Source organism: Dermacentor albipictus, chromosome 6, assembly GCF_038994185.2.
Source record: "Dermacentor albipictus isolate Rhodes 1998 colony chromosome 6, USDA_Dalb.pri_finalv2, whole genome shotgun sequence".
In the NCBI taxonomy this organism is placed as follows: Eukaryota; Metazoa; Arthropoda; class Arachnida; order Ixodida; family Ixodidae; genus Dermacentor; species Dermacentor albipictus.
The window spans coordinates 710,417-730,983 of record NC_091826.1 but is presented as its reverse complement, the minus strand read 5'-3'; the positions used below and the strand labels follow the sequence as shown (position 1 = coordinate 730,983).

At 47.4% G+C, this 20,567-nt stretch overlaps 1 protein-coding gene across 10 annotated transcripts in view; it reads left to right on the top strand.

Annotated features, from left to right (window-relative positions):
* Grip163 (gamma-tubulin complex component 6) overlaps positions 1-20,567 on the top strand; it is a 521,720-nt gene that overhangs the window by 449,052 nt on the left and 52,101 nt on the right. For 8 of the 10 annotated variants that reach the window (XM_070539799.1, XM_070539800.1, XM_070539798.1 and 5 more), the window contains one exon: positions 13,175-13,229. The exons of the other annotated variants lie outside the window; for them this stretch is intronic. In XM_070539799.1, the coding sequence (XP_070395900.1) occupies positions 13,175-13,229 (55 nt within the window). The remainder of the gene's footprint in view (positions 1-13,174; positions 13,230-20,567) is intronic. 10 annotated transcript variants of the gene reach the window in all.

The following is a 20,567-nucleotide window of genomic DNA, read 5'->3' as shown; positions in this document are numbered from 1 at the left end:
AATAACAAGCCACTTGGATGGTGGCTCAAGATAACTGGTAGTACAGGAACTCCAAGAGCACAAGAACAGGCCAGGCACAGGACACGGGCAGGACCTTGGCTTGATAGCTTGAGAACCATCATGAGGTTGCCCAGCGGTACACTCGGGTAGCCTTCTCGGGATTTGTTTCACGAACCTCGCTCAGCTCGTTCTATCAGTCTTCATGGTCGCAGCTGGCCAACCCTCATGCTGTCTTGTTGTCTGCGTCGTGCCACATATGTAGCATATGTATATGCCACATATATATGGCACATAGTTCAGTAGTGCTCAACTTCTAGATTTTTTTTGCTCCGCATGTACTATAAAAGTCTGAATTTTCATAATTTCCCAGAGCGCTGCCACATATTTGGTTAACAAGTGTGCTAAATGTAATTTCCAAGAGTGACATCTAAGGCTAACCAAAAATGCTTAAAAAGTAAGGGCATGTCTATAAAAATGCACCATTTTAAATATCAATTTAAAAGAGAGCCATCTTCGATCTTCTTTAAGCTCTCCAGAATTAATTAAAGCCAGGCACGTGACCCAACTCACTCTGTAGAACATGTTGCAGTATTTTTGTGAGATCGGAGATATAAAGCCAGAAAAGTGGCCAAATTGACATTAACGCCCTAAATATGGAAATGAGTGGGCGTGTAGCTATAGTTGCCAGGGTCATTATTTTTAGGCCCTAAATGGGCTCTGTTGTAGTCAGGAAACAACAAATTGACGGAAAAAGAGAGTTGATTTTTGAGTTGACACTTTAATTTCTCCAGGGTAATGAATTCCAGACAGTTTCACCTAAAGGGACCCCGCCCGTGCTCTCTTTATGTGTCTTCCTTCTATGCGTGTTAAATTGTGGCAAAAAACATGTCTTTTAGCAAGCACCAACTAGGCCAACAAGCAGTTCTGTTGTGACCCTGAAATGATTTTGATGCTCTTGTACAAACATACTGAGTCGTTAGGGTAGGTGCTTCTGATCATTAAGCAACACACTTTAGCGCTCCGCGTAAAGCATGTTATTTATTATAAGGTCTTAAAAGTGAGCATCGCTACTGATCGCAGTGGCACCACTCCCCTGCGTTTTCAGTCGCCCCATTCCTATTGAAGCATTTGGCCCAACTGACATCAGTTGGGTGACTGGCTACCCAGATCGTGTCATCAATAATTTTTCCAACTTCGTGGGGAACAAATGTTGTTCATAACAGTTGGATGGTTGGTTAATTTGTTTCTGTAAAATTAAGTAACAGAAAGAGAACATGCAATGATGATTTATCACTACACTCAAACACTTCCAGCAGTCAGCAAGTGTCGTCTGCTTGTGTTACAGTGTCCTTCATGTTGGCGTGAGCTGCATGGTCAGTGTTGGTCTCAAGCTTTCTTTTCGAGAGCGCCATGAATCACCCTTATTACATTGTGGGCTGCAGGTCTAGCTGTGTGAGGCGGTGCGAAGATGTAGCCACCATAGCCACTGCTTATTTAGGCCAGCCAGCTATGGTTCCACAGGATCTCTGCAGCAGCTGATACCACGGCGGCTCAGGTTGAGTGCCAACATGTTGTAGAGGGAACATGGTTATAACGGCGCGTTTTGAAGACGGGACACAGAAAGAATGCACCCAGGACAGTCGCCGAACTTCAACTGAGCTTTACTGCTCAGAGCAAGTTCCAACCAACTAGTCCATCTAAGTCTGTTAACCAACGTGGTCTATTCTCGCGCTACATGCACGTGAGCCATCTTCTTCATCACCGGCTCTGGAGGCGATAGTCGGGCCACTACAGGGCCCCCATTATAGTGCGAAGCACGTTTGAAATATGTGCAAAAGGCATGCATATAGAAAGAAGAGAAACTGCAAGCCTGTACACATGAGTTGCAATTCGTAGCATCCTTCAGAAGCTTAAGTAAAGTCCGTGTTCAGGCCGTTGAGGGGAACAACGCAGAAAACGATGTCACCGAACGGTGCCAGTGGTGGAGAACTGCTAGTCTTGCTGTGCTTTGTAGTCCTTGCTGATTCATGCAGTATCACCATTTCAGCTGCGGGTACAGTTGTACAGGGCAGCATATTGTGATGACCAGCAAGACCTTGGTCTTGAGATGGCGTGGTCAGTTTGGCCACCGCTCGTTTGGTGCTTGATTTGCCAGTGCTTTCGTCAGAAGGGTAACGAAAGCAGATGCTCTCATTGTTGGTAGTGTCGGGTTCACAATCCGAGAGAGATGTACCCAGCAGCACTGGCAGTATAGGTTTTTAGAGAGACTCTGCAACAGTGATGCCGTAGTGCAAAATCACGACCTGCCGCAGGTGCTTGTAGATGCTCGGGCCTGGTAGAAGTCAGAATTTCAAAAGAAGACCGTCTGGCAGCTCGGGATTTGCGTGGGGATAGCGCAAGTGCAGATCACTCACAATATAGAAGGGATACTGGAGCTGAAGAAACCGGATGGTATAGCTGCATCTGCAAAACTTCGGTGCGCCATGCATCCATGGGAGGTGTGAGCATAGAACATCGTAAGGGTCGCCTGCTGCTGCTTGCGGTGAAATCTAAAATGCTGATAGCATCAGGGTTGTGGTGGTACCTGAAGGCGTTGCAAAGGTCCTGCTTGTGGCATCATCGTGCCTGCGAGAGGGAAATTTGTGCCTAAGGGAGTTGGTGGGAAAGCCTCTGAATCCGTGATGAGTGAGGTGGCCCCGAACGAAAAGCGGTTAGCTTGTGGAAACGTCTAAGGAAGGAGATTGGCGGGCCATAGAATAGCCGAAAGCGCTTGCATTTTGCCCAATGAATTCCTTGGAAAGAGTCATTGCACAGCTGCCTTTGAGATGCAGAAGAGACTCACGGACCGAGTAGAGGTTTGATGCTGGGGCTAGCGCAGGCTGACGATCAGCACGGGTGGACACAGGCAACATGGGACAACAAAACGCAGAATGACACGATGGTTCAAATGGTGAGAGCTGTTGTGACCGAGCGCTCGAGGTGGTGTAGTGAGCAAGGACAACTGCCCACAAGTCCTCTTAAAAGACGGGGCCTGGGGGTGACACCTAGAGCCTGGAATGCAGCCAGAGCCTTGAACCTTGTTGATATGGAAGTGGCTGTCCAGCTGGATGGACCAGATGTCCGGCATGCCGATGCAGAATTCCCGGAGACCCTACAACTGCGGGACATCTGCCGGACCGCATGAGACCACGTCACTCTCATCTTGATAGAGTCGGTGCATTTATGCTGGCATGGCTGGGCTTAGTCATCCAGTGTCACCAATTTGTAGGAGGCACTGCGAAGACGTGCCACGGCTTATTTAAGCAAGTCAGCCATGGTGCTACGGGATCTCTGGAGCAGCCGATACTGCAGCTGCTCAGGTACAGCGCCAGCGTGTTTTATTCTCGTGCTGCATGCACATGAGCAGTCTTCTTCATCACCAGCTGTGGAAGCAATAGTCGTGCCGCTACTTAGCGATCAGTGACATGTCAAGCTGCAACATCGCATCTCTTTGCAAGGCAACATGCAAGTAGAGTGGCTGCAGCGCATCAGGCTGTCAGTACCCAGTCGGCACCAGTATCTACACATTTGCAGCCATCACTTCACATCGAAGGATTACTACAATTGAAACTCGATTTAACGAAGTGGTGACCACATTAGAATTATTTCGTTAAATTGAGAAGTCAGGAAAATCAAGTAAGGGATTTTTCGGTCCTTCAAAATCTAAAACTGTAACGTAGTGACACCCAAAAGGTACCGCGGCATTGCGTTTACTGTTAACCCATGCATGCACGTGTAAAAAGTCTGCGCGGGCAGCCCAACTACTGCGACCCCTAGTGTCATTTCGTATGTAAAAATGCTAGTGACTGCAGAGTCCGTTGTTTCGTGCATGGGTGCGGCGTGCAGCTTCGTCAAAATAAAGCTAAGGACATGACTAGGGCGCCTAATTGTTTTAATGCGATAGAGAGTACACGCTCGAAGAAAAACCCGTCTGCGTCAAAATTAGAAAGAAATCAGAGCTTTCTTCCCTCATTTATTTCTGGAAAAGCTTTGTTAGATCGAATTTAATGCAAACTAGTTTCGTTAATTCAAGTTGATAACAGCATTCAACCTTATGAGTACTTGCCAGGGAATGGAAACTTCTTTGTTAAATCAGGTTTAATGCAAGCTAGTTTTGTTAATTTGAGTTGATAACATTGAACCTCATGGGTACTTGCCGGGGAATGGAAATTTCTTCATTAGATGGGAAGCTTCATAAAATTGCGCTTCGTTAGATTCAGTTTAAACTGTACCACAATAAAGTTTGGCATTTTAGGGGATGGAACAGACACGCGAACGTTAACGACATGAACGAGCCACCTTGTAGCATAGAGCTCAACCAGAGAACCAATACAGCAGTAAACAAGTGTATTCTTCTTTGCAGCTGGTGTGAGTTTTTGGCTGGAGTATAATTATGAAAGCATATTTAGCGCCAGCAAACAAGGACGTAAGGGAGACGACAACACAATGCGCTAACTTCAACAACTTGATTTTCAGGAAGTACACCTATATAAACCATGCACAGTGGCGCCACCTTATCCAAATCTTATCCATCCAAAAAAGCCGTCTCCTTATCTAACAGGTCGATTGAAGGGGCACTAACACACGTGTCTCTATTCCGCCAGATAGCCTGCGCTTCAATGATCTCTCAGCAATCGCATAATTATGAAGACGTTGTCTTTTTAAATGTTTAAAATGTTTTAAACTTGATTACAGCAATATTGGCTCTGTGTTTGGCTGGGTAAGCTCTGCGCCACAAGGTGGCCGGACTGTGCAGGCCAGTCAGGCCACCCACGTATGTCTATGCTAAAGTTCCTTTAGCACAGTGGTAGTAGTATGGCGGGACTTTAGTTTATGCCTTCACCCATCCACCAAAACGCCCAGCTTGGCTGTGGTTACTGGAATACCGGACATGCTCTGTGCTGCAACAGAACGCTTGCAATGCACGCTGCTTGTATAGCTCTATCTGGAGATTGACTGCTAGGCGGCTAGCAGTGAGATTAGAGAGGCTTCACACACTAGCTTCAAGACAACCGGAATTAGACGACATGATTTCGCATCACGATGCAGAGCCAGTGAAGGCGGAACTTAGCCCCAATCACTCGGTGAACGAGTTGAGGAGAAAGAGCACGGCTAGGGAGGAAGGCGAATTGTAATCTTCCACAGATCTCTTGATATCAAATGCTTCACTTAAATTGGGCACTAATTTTTTGCTGTAGCTGTATCTTACATGTTTACAAAATTTGTCCAAACCGTTTTGGGGACACTTTGAAAAACCAAAACTGAAGTGCGGGAAAGTGTAACTGTCACACTTTCAGCAAATGCCCATGAGTGATATGCTGTTTGCACCTCACCATTGTCTGAATTTCAAGTGGGCATCCTTATCAAGCCACATGTTCTTCGCTGTGGGCTTGCACACTTGCCTTGTTTGGGCTCAGTGTATGGACTTGTCGCACTTGCTTAACAGTATTGATCGTCTTGCTCATGGTCATGATTAATACACTGTAACCACATTTATGCATCACTGACAGCATCTTAAATTGATCTATTTATTCATTTATTTATTACCTAAATTCTGCGTTACAGTAGAGAGGTTACAACAGCAGCAACAACCAAGTGAAACAGTGCGCTGCATCGAAATGGTTCAGATCTGAATTAACACATAATCCATGGAACATAATGCACATAGTCTGGGTATTACAGACTATAGTATATGTGTTATGAAACGGGGTGAAAAAAGAGACCCGGCTCATTGCTCTTGCCCAAGGCCACAACGAAGTGGCTGCAGTGAGCAGACAAGCAAGGTCCATGATAGAGAAAAGGAAGGAGGAGGAGGAATAAACTTTATTAGTAGAAATGAGCTGACGGTAAAATCGTCCGAGGTGGGCGGCTTCCCTAGTCCAGGATGCCGTGGGCCTGAGCTGATAACTTGGCCCTGCTCACCAGGCGATGCTGGTCTTCGGGGCTCGAGCTTGTCAGCTGGGCCTCCCACTGCTCGACGGTTGGTCCGGTGATGGGCGGTGTCGATGGGTTTTGCTGACATTCCCATACCATGTGGTAGAGGGTATTGGGCCTAGAGCAGAAAGCGCATTTGTGGGTATAGCTCGTAGGGTACATCGCGTGTAGCAGGGTGCCGTGCGGGAATGTGCCGGTCTGTAGTTTTCGGAACATCACCGCCTCTTCTCTTGTCAGCTGGGGATGCGGGGGTGGATAGATCCTCCTACTCAGCCTGTAGTGGCTCAGGATATCGGCGTATCTTTTCGGGACGCTATCTTGTTGGTCTACCGGTGCTCGTGAACCTGGTGGGATAGCCCGGAGAATGTGATCTCGGGCAGCGGCATTAGCCGCTACATTACCCGCCAGGGACTCGTGTCCCGGGGCCCAGACAATGTACAGTTCAGGAAAATTGTCTCGTTTTTCGAGGATGCTCAGGGCTTGTTTGGAAATGCGGCCCTTTTGGTAATTTCTACATGCTGTTTGCGAGTCGGTGATGATTGTGATTAGTTCTTCCTCTCGCTGGCCCGTAGTGGCCGCCAGGGCTATCGCCGTTTCTTCCGCGCAGTCGATGTCTGTAGTGTTTACCGAGGCCGCAGCTACCTCTTGTCCTTGGCCGTTGATCACGCTGATAGCGTGGGCCGCTCTGTTCTTGTACTTTGCCGCGTCGGTGTATCGCACTTGTCCTTGTTTTGGTCCTTCGTAGGCCTTACGTAGAGCTTTCACTCTCGCTCGCCTCCTTTCTCTGTGGTATTCAGGGTGCATGTTTCTCGGGATGCTGGCCACCGTGATCTTCTCCCTCAGGGGTAGAGGAACCCGCTGTTTTGTAGACTCATATTCGACTGGGTAGCCCAGTCTTATTAGCATGTCCCTACCCGTGCTGGTGAGCTTGAGTCGCTCTATCTGGCTGGTCTTGTGGGCCTCTACAAGTTCCTCCCAAGTATTGTGTATGCCCAGGCTGAGCAGCTTCTCCGTCGACGTCGTCGGTGGAAGCCCCAGGGCCAGCTTGTAGGTTTTTCGTATTAGGGTGTTCAATCTGTCTCTCTCGCTGTTCTTGAGACCCAGGTACGGGGTGCCGTAAGTGACTCTGCTGATTATCAGGGCTTGTATTAATCTGATTGTGTCCTGCTCTTTCAGGCCGTGCTTTTTGTTTGTCACTCTTCGCACCAAGTGCGCGACTTGGATAACTGTCGCTTGCAGTTTTTTAATGGCGGCGAGACCGGCACCGTCCTTCTGGAAAGTGAGGCCCAGAATACGAAGAGTGTCCACCTTGGGTATGTTGACTCCATTTAGTGTCAACGTTGGGTCAGGTGTGTCCTGCGGAGGCCGCCCTCTTGTCCTCTTTTTGAGGATCAGGAGCTCCGACTTTTCCGGCGCGCATGAAAGACCGCAGTGGTGTAGATAATGCTCGGTCCTGTCGATGGCTTCCTGCAGGGCGTCTTGTTGTTCGCCCGCCGATCCCGTGCACGTCCACATGGTCAGGTCGTCTGCATACATTGCGTGACGGATACCCCTGATGTTCTCCAAGAGGTTCGGCAATCCCCTCATCGCTATATTGAACAGCAACGGGGAGATCACCGACCCCTGGGGGGTTCCTTTCTGCGGTACTGGGAACTTCTCGGTCCTGAGATTCCCCAGGCCTATGGTCGCCGTTCTACCCGTCAGAAAGTCCCGGACGTAGTTGTATGTCCGCCGTCCGCAGTTGGTATGTTGTAGGCTGTTTAGCACTGCTTCGTGTGAGACGTTGTCGAAGGCTCCCTTCACGTCGAGTGCCAGGATGGCACTCTTGTGGCATGTGCTGAGGCCATCGATGACTTCTTCTTTAAGCTGAAGTAGAATGTCCTGGGTGGAGAGGTTAGGCCGGAAACCGAACATAGTGTTCGGCAGGTGCCCACCTTCTTCCAGGTAGGGCGAGAGACGATTGTGGACCATGTGCTCGAAGAGTTTTCCCGCGCATGACGTAAGAGAGATCGGACGCAGGTTCTGTAGGTTGATGGGCTTGCCGGGTTTCGGTATCATCGTTACGTCCGCGTGCTTCCAGGAAGCCGGTATACTGCCCGTCTCCCAGCTTTCATTGATATACTTTAACAAACTCTCCGTCGCCCCGTCGTCCAGGTTACGGAGGGTCTTGTTGTTAATTTTATCCCTGCCGGGCGTCGTGTTTCTTGTGAGATTTCTTATGGCTGCCACGATCTCCGACTTGGTGAAAGGCTGGTCTAAATCCGGATTGGGTTCCCCCTCGTACTCCGGGTGAATGACTGGCTGCGTCTTCCGTTGTTGCTCGTCTCCGATGTATTTCGCAGTGATGGCTTCGAGCGCTTCTTCTTCGGTTCCCTGGAAGTTGTGTATAAGTCTTTGTATGTGTTGCCCCGTGACAGTTTTTGATTCCGTCTTCGCCAGAAGGGTCTTTAAAATGGCCCAGGTCTTTCGGTTGCTGAGGGTTCCCTGTAACTGGTCGCACACTTGATTCCAGTTCTGACGTCCGAGTTTTTCAGCATACTCCTCCGCCTGCCGCGAGATTGCAGCAATGCGGATCTTGAGTTTGCGGTTTCTCTTCTGCTTCTTCCATCTCTTCAAAAGTCCTCGCCTGGCCTCCCAGAGGTGAAGTAGGTGTGGGTCGACTTCGGGATTGTCCGCAGTGAGTTGGATGGTCTTTGTGTACTTGGTAACCAAGTCCATCACGTTCTTGGTCCACTCCTCGATGTTCTCTAGGCTGCTGGGGTGTTCATCTTTGCGGAAAGCAGGCCAGTCTGTAATTTTGGCTTGACCTAATCTCACAGGGGTTTTGTGGTGCATGATTTCGGTCTGGATGATATGATGGTCGCTGCCCAGAGTCTCGTCCAGTCTCGACCACTCGACTTGCCTGAAGCCAGTGGAGAAGGTCAGGTCTGGGCTGGTGTCTCTGGAGACACTGTTGCCGATTCTAGTTGGTATTAGAGGATCGGTCCACAACGTCAGCTGGTGGTGTTGTGCCGCGTTGTGCACGTCCATACCCTTCTTGTTGGTTGATCGGTAGCCCCAAGCCACGTGTGGAGCGTTAAAGTCGCCCACCACGAGAAGTTTCTGACCGTCGGTGACTTTCTTCACTTCTCTCAGTAACTTGTCCAAGTCCTTTAGTGTGTCGCGCGGAGGACTGTATACATTCAGGATGTAGAGGCTCTGCAGGGTTTTCTTGGGAGGAACCAGCTCAATCAGAGTGTGCTCGATTCTGTGGTTGATTTCGTGCTGCTGCGTCGTGTAGTGCTTCTTGATGAGGACGGCGGTCCTGGTCCTTCCTTGGGCAATGTGCGTTTTGTAGCCACGCATCGTAATATTATTTGTCTCTGTTTCCTGTAACGCGATGACGTCAGGTTGGTGTAGGGTGCATAGGTGAAGTAAATTTTGCCGTTTCCGATTTATTCCTCTGCAATTCCACTGCCAAATTTTGAGGGTTTCGGTCGCTTCTTTCTTCTTTGCTATTTTATTCGCCATCTTGGCTTCCCAGAGTCTCGTTCATCTGGGCTTCTCTGATGGGATATTTTGGCTTTTTCCTTGCCTGCTCTTTTTCCCTTTCTAGGATGGAGATGCGTTGGTTGAGCTCGTTGCCCATCTGGGTGATCTCCTGGCGGAGCGTTTGTAAGGCTGCTTGGACGGTGGCTGCCACAGACTTGCTTATGGTGTCGACGGCCTGAGCCAGTTCGGCTCGGAATTCATTTCTCAGTTCGGTCTTGTCTTCGGTTCGGGCCTTGTTCACCTTGTACTCTATTCCCGATTCTAGGTCCTCTATCGGGGGAGTATGTTCCCTCGGCGGCGTTGGCGTTATGGTCGATGTCTGCTGTTTTTGCAATTGCTCAATGAGATGTTGGAGCTTCCTCTCCAGGGCTTGTTCCCTGGCCTGAGCTCTTTTGTCCCGTTCCTCCTGACGTCCTTCTTGCTCTTCTAGACGCTTCATGAGATCTTCATTCCGCTTCATCAGGTCGGCGTTTTGCCTTCTGAGGGAGGCGATGGTTTCCTCGTATCTCGAATTTCGCTCTTGTGTCGGCAGTGAGGGAAATTGGTCGGTTGTCGACTTGGAACTGGCTATCACTTCCGCCCAGCTGATCTTCTGCTGTTCTTGCTGTGGATTACTTGTTCGATATTCCGAGGAGCTTGAACTTGTCTCCCTTGTTATAGGTGGTTGTCGGCCTCTTGATTTACTTCTCTCCCTCACGTACAGGGGTGGGGGTCTTGGCTTGAGCCTTTTCTCGCACTCCTTGCTTGCCGTCTCGTGAGGTAGCCCACATAGTTTGCACTGCAACTGGCAATCATGATCTGTTTGTGGGTTCTCCACCCCGCACCTGTTGCAAATGTGTTTGTCTGGGTTGGGGCATACGTCCTGCCGGTGGCCGATTTCTCCGCAGGCCTTGCAATACTGTACCGATCTGCGGTATGGGCGGCAACGTGTGTACGAGCCGGCCACCTTCACATAGAAAGGGATGTGCGGACCTTCGAAGGTGATAACTGCTGAGGTGGATTTGCCGAGCATCCTCGCATGCAGGATGCCACAGTTGTTGGCTGCCAGCAGTTCCGCAAGTCGTTTCTCCGTCGTACACGCAGTGATGCCGTGCACGACTCCACGTACTGTTCCTGGGAGCGGTTTGATGTACGGCGTCATCTCGTATGTGGCCGCCCCAAGTTCGATGCCGTTGATGGAACCGAGTTTCAGTGCGTAGTCCTCGTCTGCGGTGCTGGCAATTATCAGGTTCTGCTTCCACTGCGTTTGGATGGTTACGTTCGCGCAAAATTCTTTGAAAGGGGAACCACTTGCCCTTGCAAGTCCTTCGGTGATCTTCTCGTCCGGCCAGCTTGACAGTTTCATGCCGGTTCTTGGTCGGTATACCACCTTGTAATCATTCTCTGGCAGCGGCGGCGTCACGCGTCGCGGCGGTGGCTTGCCGTTGGTTCGGCTTCCCTGATCTTGCTGCCGTTGGTGGTTGCTGGTGGCTTGCATGCTTGCTTCTACTCTCGGGTTGCTCCTCGCGCTCAGTCCTCCTTGCTGGTTCTGGGGGTTTCCTTGCTTTCCTCTCTCTTGTATGCGATCCTCGTTCGGCGCCTTCTTGTTTTTTCTTGCCTTGATTGCTTGGAACCATGGGCCAGCTTGACTCAGCGTCTTGCCGCTGTTCTCATCGAATTCCATGTTGCTCTGGACCGCTGTGGAGTCTTGGCTATTGTTCTCTATGTCCATTTCGTGAGCGCTGCCGTTCGTTTCCCCTGCCATTCTCGGTGCTCGCGAGGCCTCGCGGGCCCGCTCCTGGGGCGCGTGCGGCGTTCGGAGAACGGTGTTCGAATATGCCGAGGTGCTCGTTGCTCGGTGCGTCAAGGTAAACAAATCCACTCACCGTGGTAATTCTGGCGACTTTCGATGCCGATTGCCTTGTTGAGTTCAGTGGCACAAAATCGTGAAGGTTGGTTAAGGTTAACCGCAATAACTCACGATAAAAGCAGCAGCCCATGCGAAGCGCGTCCGCTCCACTCGGCCCCCTGGTGGCTTTTTCCAGAAAAGGAAGGTGAAAAAAATAAGTGGGGAGTGCAGCTTGGCACAGGGTCTAAGCTCGGTGCTGGCATAATTGCTCACTACACTGGTGAAAGGCAAGTGCACGCGATGCAATGCCACTGCCGATGCTGCTCTTTTGCCTAGGCAACCCACATGCAGCAAGGCAATAGGTACTGATGTGAAATTAGGCCCCAACAACACAGATGCATGCACGCCCATATGACATGCCAAGTTTGGCAGAAGTCATGTGAAGGTATATATATGCCTGGTAGTGAAACTCCCACAGAACATACATACACTCCCATACATCCTGCAATGGTGGCTTGTGGAGGCACCGCAGTGCCATCTACATTTTGTGGGGCCAACTTCTTGGTGGGAAAAAAAAAATCAATGTTTGCCATTCGAGTCTCATTGCACTAAGTCTCCCACTCCTCCAGTTTACATAACATTGCATTTACTACATACACAGAGCAACACAACAACAGTACAAGTGAAGCATAAGCAAGTGAAAGTATTATCACCACAACCTCCCGTCACAACCCAACATGGATAGCCTAGCTGATCCATCTTTATTTCTAGCCCTCATTGTATAATGGCATGCAATAATGCCAGTGAGGTTTGAGAGTTTTTCATTAATTCTGAGCACAGCATTTGCCCAGATTTTAAACTAGTGCCACATGTATGTGTCCTTAGTGACAACACACATCTGTTATTTCGCTGTCAAGATAAAAAGAACACTATGTTGCAATAATCCACAAAAACCACACTTCCTCCTTCAATAGCACACCCTGCATGCCACCTGTAGTTTTCTCTGGTTGGTGAGAGCACCGCGCCACGAGCCGCCTCCATGCAACCCTGCAAGGGTCACTGGTTACTATCAGGAGATCCATTATCAGGTGATTGCCGTTTGGCAAAGCGTCGTTTATGCATTGCCGATTGTTGACAATAGTTCAAAATGGCATTGTACCTTTCGAACATCGCATTTTTTTCGCCTAAAGCGACATAGGTAACAAAACTTTACAACCCTTGTGTGACTGACACGCAGTCATAATGCCAAGACAGGCGATCTGAACTGGGCACCATTTTGAAAGAGCTCTATGACGCCGCATTTTGTTCTTTAGATGGACATTTCTAGCGGAAATTTGTAGCTAGGTGCGGCAATGCACCAGGACCAATAATGGCACTGAAAATCAGGTTTTCAGACAAAACTGTTTCTGAATTGTAACTGCTGATGCCAGCTTCAGTGCCATTAACAATTGAAAATTTTTAAGTGCAAGTCCATATATAATGAACTACTGATATGACAACCACTTTTTACGGTACTATCAAGTATTTTATAAATAGGCTCGACTGTACAACCAAAATTTGCTATGAAGCCTGGTGAGGTGCTCTTTAACAGCAAGTCTACTGTATATCCTGTATATCCTGTTTTAAAATGAATAATCAGCTAGCCTGTGTTTCACCTTTAGTAGCTTGCACTCTGTCCATTCGTGACAAATGGCTGCTGCTGGCTCTTTGTACGCAAGGCCATGTGACAGTGCTTTGCTGAGCCTGCACCTCAGCCGTAGCAACGTTCCTGTCAACTTGCTAGTTGGTGGCGTTAATGACCTTACATTGAAGTAAAGAGCACATTGCTGTATACTTCCTTAGCACTCCCCAGGAAGCCAGACTCATCACTGGAATTGAGGCAACTTCAGCTGATGAGGTAAGTGACGGAAGATCTGGTTTCCTTTCACTTGCCTTACCATTGATTCTTGCTTTCTTTTTCTTTTTTATTAAGCATTTGAAATAGTGAGGTTTCATCAATAGCCAACACTAAGATCAATAGCCAGCATCACCTCTACTGGCTTGTAGCGAATAGACCTCTGGTAAAACAGTGACCACGGGTGCAGCATTGCACAGATCCTTGAAAGAGAGTGCCAGCTGTGATAAAATCAAAGGAAAGTACCCAAATGAAGACAGCAGAATGCAAAGGAAAAGTTTTGTGCTGAAGTGGTCGGTGCTGAAGTTTATGAAGTCAGTGCTTTCCTCTGTGTTTCCTGCCTTCTGTCTTTGTTGTCTTGTGCTGCTCCTTCAAGATGTTCAACTAGCACCACCTTGTCGAAATGTCGATTCTTCTATGAAAAACTTGCATTACAGCCTGCAGGCAAGAGGTGCGACTGTGCAAGTGGTTGTCACATATTTATCTTTGTGATGGGTCACATGATTCATATGGAGATGATCTGTCTCTGCACTCTCCTTCTATGAAGGGTTTAAAATTGGGCATGTTGGTACCTTTTGAAACATATTCGGAGGATCACTGAATGACAGGACAAGAAAAGACAACATAAAGGTGCAGACTAACATGCAGTTTTCAGTATATATGCTCCTTCGATTAAAAACTCGTTACCCTGCACCCTTATGTTGTCTTTCCTTGTCCCATCGTTTAGTGCTTCTCTAAGTAAGTTTCCTTCGATTACATTTTTGTGTGCTGATGTGTTTGTGCACAGCGAAACCTCGTTACTGCAAACACCACATTGATGAACTTTTCAGATAAACCAACTTTTCAGAAATCCCCTGCTGCCGGCTTATATTTTAAATATAAAAATATTTCAGTACTATGAACTTCAGAATGCTGAACTTTTCAGAATAACAATCTTATTCAATTTCTGTCTCCTGTTAGCATCAGTACGTCAGTACTGTGAATTAATATTTATTTCAAAATATGGGGATTCTTAGATTTCTCTGTATCCTAGCTTCACAGCAGCCATAGCAGTGGTCTAGCAGACTTCAAGGTGCAGAAAACAGATGCCGCGGCACATGGGTTTAGAAAACCTGAGACAGTGGTGGAGGAGAAAAATGTGGGTGGGAACTTTATTGTCGTTTTTATATTGCGCAGGAGACAATGCATAAGGTATTGTGAGCACATGCTTTATCCAAACAAATGTCGCCTAGCAACGGATGCACATCTCTTTCTCCTTTTCCTGTTATTTCTGGGCACACCTCTTCATTATTTCATGCTTCTTTCTGTGGTCTAACCAGCAACACACAGATAAATGTAACCTCCATGCTCGTTGAGATGCCACACGGTTGTACTTTAGGAATGCGCTTGCGCTTTGGAATAGTTGAGACAGTTGCATTGTACATGGGAAGAAATGTGAAAAAGAAACAAACAAACATTACACTTTAGAGGCAACATGGAACTTGCTCTTTGTCGGTGGCTTTCTCGGCATCAGTGTCTCTTGTGCACACACCACTCTTACTATATGGTGCTTTGGGAAAGTAACAACAGCATGGAGCAAGAGCCAACAGCAATGTTTTCATGGATAGCTCATACAGTGACAACTGATGGGCTGATGGGTGGAATGGGTAATTTTGGGGATTTCACTCTAACAACCTTTCAGAATAACGAACAATTTTGCTGCAGTCCCCTGAAGTTCGTTATATCGAGATTTCACTGTATGACCGCATTCCTAGACTCTGTGGGGAGCACACATGCCCATTTCCTCCCGTGTACTCACGTCATCCCATTCTCCTTCGCTCTTGTGATGTGCATACCCTTCCCCCCCCACATAAGGGAAAGGTGTCCGACAGGCGAGGAGGACATTCCCCTCCCAAGAGGTAATAAGGTATGAAAGCGCGTATGCCACCGCGTGAGACCCTCGCTCTCGGGCACCCGACCTCTAACCTGCCGGATTGATATGCCTACTGCATCCCATGAGTGCCCTCATTTGCCTGACTATCCCAGGCAACGAGGCAAGCCTATTTATTACTTATTACAGAGTGGACTTTCCTCTGCCAGTGTTCCTTATTGCTTGTAGCAATAAATGTTGTTAGAGTTTACACCACTGGTTGCCTTAATTGTTCGAATCCAACTTAGCTGCGATTACACGCGCTACAGGTTGGGGAGTACTAATGGTACGACTGTGCATGCCTAGATCCGGATCTTGCCTTCAGCCCTAGCTGCACACGGAGCATACTCCCCACAACTCGTGACACAGCCCTGGCTGTTTGTTTTGAACAACTGTGGCTCCTGATTGCATAATTTGATGTCATTACACAGCATACTGGCATTTCATAACAGCTCGAGTACAACATTTACTTGTAATAATTTGCACAAGACTGGTCCCCAAAACCAAAATGCTATGATGAGTGAAATCCATAATGACATATTGAGCACAGGACCTGCTGTACCGGAACACCTTCCAAACACAGTAATAGAATGTCGCCAATCACTAGAGCCAAGCATTTTGCACCTGCATGATTATTTGTTTGTTTGTTTGTTTGTTTGTTTGTTTGTTTGTTTGTTTGTTTGTTTACTGCAGTCCCATATAGGCATTTTAGCGGGGGGGAGTTAACAGTCGAGAGTGATAAAAATGAAAAAGTTTTGGCAGGTATACAATATTTAGCAAAAACATAAATAAGGAAAGAAAATACAAGTAGGAGCACAGAATTGCACAAGTTTGAGTGTTACAGGTTATACAATATATAATGCAATACCGTATCTAACGCTTGAAAAATAAAATGCAAGAAAACCATAAAATAATTCAGTGGATCATTATAGATACCACACAAATATTTTAAAAGAGATAATTTGGAGGATGTACTAGTCAAATTGTGAACAATGTCAATGTTAATAGTGAACAACGGCAAAACTTGAAGCTCAGTGAGCTCTTCAGGGTGCCGGGCCAAAACCAGGTGGCGTAGAGTCGCGGGCACGAGACTGTGTAGAGTATCATAGAGCAATGCCTCATCTACTAGATGCCTGCCGCATGGTCCGGTGAACTCGGTTCCGTGCCCTCTCCCTTTTCTTGTCTCCACGAAATAAAGCCCCTTGATAATTTGAAAGTAGCGATACTCTCCTTCTCACGGCGCTTTCCTCCTCGATTTTTCTCGCCTGCTGTTCTCCTCACCTGCCGGCTATGCACGGCACGCTTTTTCTCCTGGGCTCCCGTGGACGGGCCGCAGCATTCTATGGAGGCGCATAATTTTGGGCCAGTTGTGCGCCCCAGTGGTGATGAAAAATTTTAAAAATGCTGAAGGCAAAGTTTATAAGGAGGTTGGTATTTTCTTAAAGCCATATGAACAGGGTATACTGACGTAAAAGGAGCTTTGAGGCGAATTCTATACTCCAGACAATTTTTCTGCCCCATGATGAGATGCTTTGCTTAGTGCGTCTGATCTAGTATTGCTTGTGGCACATCCCTTTGTGTGGCTTTTAAAGTTGTGCAGGGTGATGTGGGCTGGACAAGTTTTGAAGTGAGGGAAGCTAGCAGTAAAATTGATTGTGAAGAATGACTGGGAAATATGGAAGAAAGTAAATGGGCTAGGAGAGTGTTGACGTATCTGTACAGAAAAAAACATTGATTCACAGTGGAGGAAAAGAACTAGGAAACTTACCAGCAAGCATGCAGCCTGTAGGGTGAGCAACACAGCAACAAAGAATGTGAAGTGGAAAGTCAGAGAGACTGAAATAACCTCCCAGGTGGTGGCAATGGAAAAGAAACCTGCCATGAGTAACCACTTAAGAGGAAAAAACGAAATCAGGAAAGAAACAATTTATGATAACTCAAAGGGAAGCTCATTGCTTTTTGAAGTGAGATCAGAATGCCTTAGAACACATACCTATAAAGCAAGATATAAGAAGGAATAAGAAGCATATGCTTGGCTGTGGCAAAGCTAGAAAAACGATGGAGCATATTTTATTAGAATGTGAATACATCTGCCCAGCGGTCGATTTAGGCACCAATGGCCTCCCTGAAGCCCCTGGGTTCAGCGACAGCAGGGGGAAAGTAAACATGTCTGCAATAGCGATTAGTAAGAGGCGATCGGAAGATTGGTGGAAGAAAAGTAGGGAAACGACAAAAAAACAGTGACATACAGAAACAAAGTTCACAATAGGAGGTCAGAAAATTTAATTACGGGTATTTATCCTAGCAATTTTTTTTTGTGCAACCCATCACCCCATTTCAAAGGGGACACTCATAACATCCATCCATCCATTAAATGCTCAAAACATTTGCTGAGAGATCAACCACATTGACCCAAAGATCCGTGACACATCACCTCCTCCTATAAAGAAAGGAGAGACATAGGACTCCTATGTATGTAACACAAAAGTACACGACCTAGTTATACAGACCACTTTTGCACTGTAAACATGAACGTTGTACATTATAAAGACACTGAACAGTTTTGGCATGCAATAACATATGCGTAAGATCAACTAGTAACAATACAATGGAATGCTTTCATGCAAAGTAACGATTTGATGCACGACCATTAAGACTCTTGTAGAAATTTGTGCAATATAATATAGCAACCTTATACAATGGTTATCACAGGTATGCCTGCAGGAACGTATTCATTCTCTATTCATATAGTAGGATGGTTTCAGACTATGCAATGCTCTGAACAGAATTCAGGCTGCAACTTATGTAATGCAATGAGCACGCGTATGACCCAGTTAAGCAGAATTTAACAAGCAATATAGTATTCACGTTACATGACATGGTGCTCCCTCGCACACTGTAATATGGAGAAAACATAAAAATATTGTAAAGTATTGCAAAAATAACGAAATATATGCAAGGAATAGCATATATGTATACAGTCTATGCTCATTACAACGGATTCGCGTACAACAAACTTTTGGATATAACGTACCATACTTCAGCCTTAGTTTGTTCAACCTATTTTATTAATACAACAGAGTTCTATTTTAATGGGCCACAGTACAACGGACTATTGACTACGGCGGGCAAAATTAGCAACAATTTTTTTCACGAAATCGGATGTATAAAACATACTTTTGCTGTGTCGACACGGGCTGACAACTGACTTGCAGGGGTCAAGCAACGATCACAACTCAACATTGCGCACGTGAGGGAGGAAGGCGGGGCGGAAATCTGCTGCGAGGGTAGGCGAGAGAGAGAGGAGTTCTACTCCGGCGGCTGCTGTATATGGCGTGGCCGTCGTATCTTGAAAGCGATCTGCGATGTGGACAAAGCGCATGCCTGCGTGGGCCTCATCTTCAAAGCAATCTGCGGTGTAGACAAAGTGCACCCAGTGCCGGTAGCTTCGTATACACTCTGCTTTTGACGTTTAGTTCACATTGAAGTGAGGGACAGCACGAAGGTGAATTCGCTCACTGTTGTTGCCACGCTTGCTTAATTTGCTATCGCAATCGGTGCTTCACCTTTCGGTTGAAACTGCAACCTTTCTTTGTTTATTTTTTACTTTAGATGTTTGTCACTCACTCTTTGCAAAAAGGTTGTGAGACATCACAACGAAAGTTTCAGAAGTGAGACATTTCGTATATTACAGACTTCGGATAAAACGGACATTTTTTGTAGGATTATCAGGTGACTGTCATACTGGGCTGCATCTTGGGTGATTAAACCTGTGTTTTTTGGTAGTCTCACTCTGGAGCCTTCTCTGTGCTGTGTCGGAGAGTTGATAAACCCTGCTGTAGCGTCCTTGTGTGTTGCAGAGTGGAGGAGCGTTCTGCCCTTTCCTGACCATCACTCATAGGGTGAGCCTTGTGCAAACCGATCTCCACACCCTGCAGCAAAAAAAAGGGAGAAAAGAAAAAACAGAAGGTGGAACCTACAACTCGTGAATCACGTGATCTTTGAGCTCCTGTATGGGAAAACGTAAGGAAGGTATTTCACCTGCTGAGGCTAGATGGAACAAGTGGAGAGAGTGTTATGTTGGCTGTGACATTCGCCTCCTGAAATCATGGGTTCGTGGCACTGAAATATTTCTTTCTCGACTATTAATGAACCACTTTGAAAATTCTTGCCGCAGAAAGCTTCCTAGAGGGCATGTAACAACTTCCAGCATATGACTGAAATGTTCTATGTGGCCTGGTGAGGAGCTATTTAAAATGAGCTGGTCGCTTTCGACTATGTTTGGGATGAGGGCGTGCAGGACGTATGGATGAACTTGTGTCCACTGTTGGAGCCTTAACTAACTCAGAAACATCAGCAGAATTTGAGCCTTGGGGCTCACCTAAGTGCTTTTCCACAAGGTTTGGGAGCGAACGCAGTACCATATCTGAGGTAGTAGAGCGTGACTGCTAGGATAGATGCCCATCAGCTATGATTGAAGACAATGCATTAGGGCTGGGCACTTCAGGCATTTGTTGTGAAGGTGCCAGCTTGTCTGCTCAGTTACACACTCCTGAATGAATTTCAGCCATTTGTTGAGTAGGTGCCTGTACTGAACTTCGCTGTTCTGTTATGCACTCCTGAGTCAGTTGAAGGAGTGAAGCATGTTGGCTGGGCACATTAGCCAGTATTTGGCAGCATGCCCAATCTTTTCCCCCCTTTAAAGGAGACGATTGCATGGCTGGTATCCAAAGATGTACTAAGGTGTGGGGTCTACTCCTGTGCTCTTTGGACAAAGGAACGACATTACAGTAGTGCGAACAATCACAAGGGCATTTATTGTACCTTTCATAGATCAATGCCCGCTAGCCGAGTCCACAAAACATGCCGATGGGCGCGCGACAAATCTAGAAGTGCGACTCACCGCGACCGGATAGCGAGCGAATATGTTCGCCCCATGCTGGATCCCAACGCCTGGTCGTTTGCGCGTACGGTCACGCAAACGGTGACGCATTCCAAGGCAGCCACGCGAGACGGTCTCGCAGAAGCATGGATCGGACATCCGCTGCGCTCGCCGGTCCGCAACCCAAGCACGAGAGCTTTCTCCTTTCCGCTCCCAAGTAACCCCACCGGAGGAGGCCTTAGCAGCGCAACACTCGCACCATCTCTCGTACTGTGCCTCAACCAGACCGACTGCCGCGGGCATCACGCAGTCCACCCGGCGAAGCCGGATTGCAGGTAAAGGGAGCTATGCAGGAAAAACATGTCAAGGGATGCGCGAGAGTCGCGTATCCCCACAAAGGTCACCAGTTGTATCGCCGGCGACTGTGGCATATACGCTGTCCGGCAAACAAAGGGGTGCACTCATGCAGAGCATGCTAGCATTAAATCAGACCAAGCTGCGAGTTGGGCACGAACTGATGTTAATAAACACAAACTGTGTATATATGGAG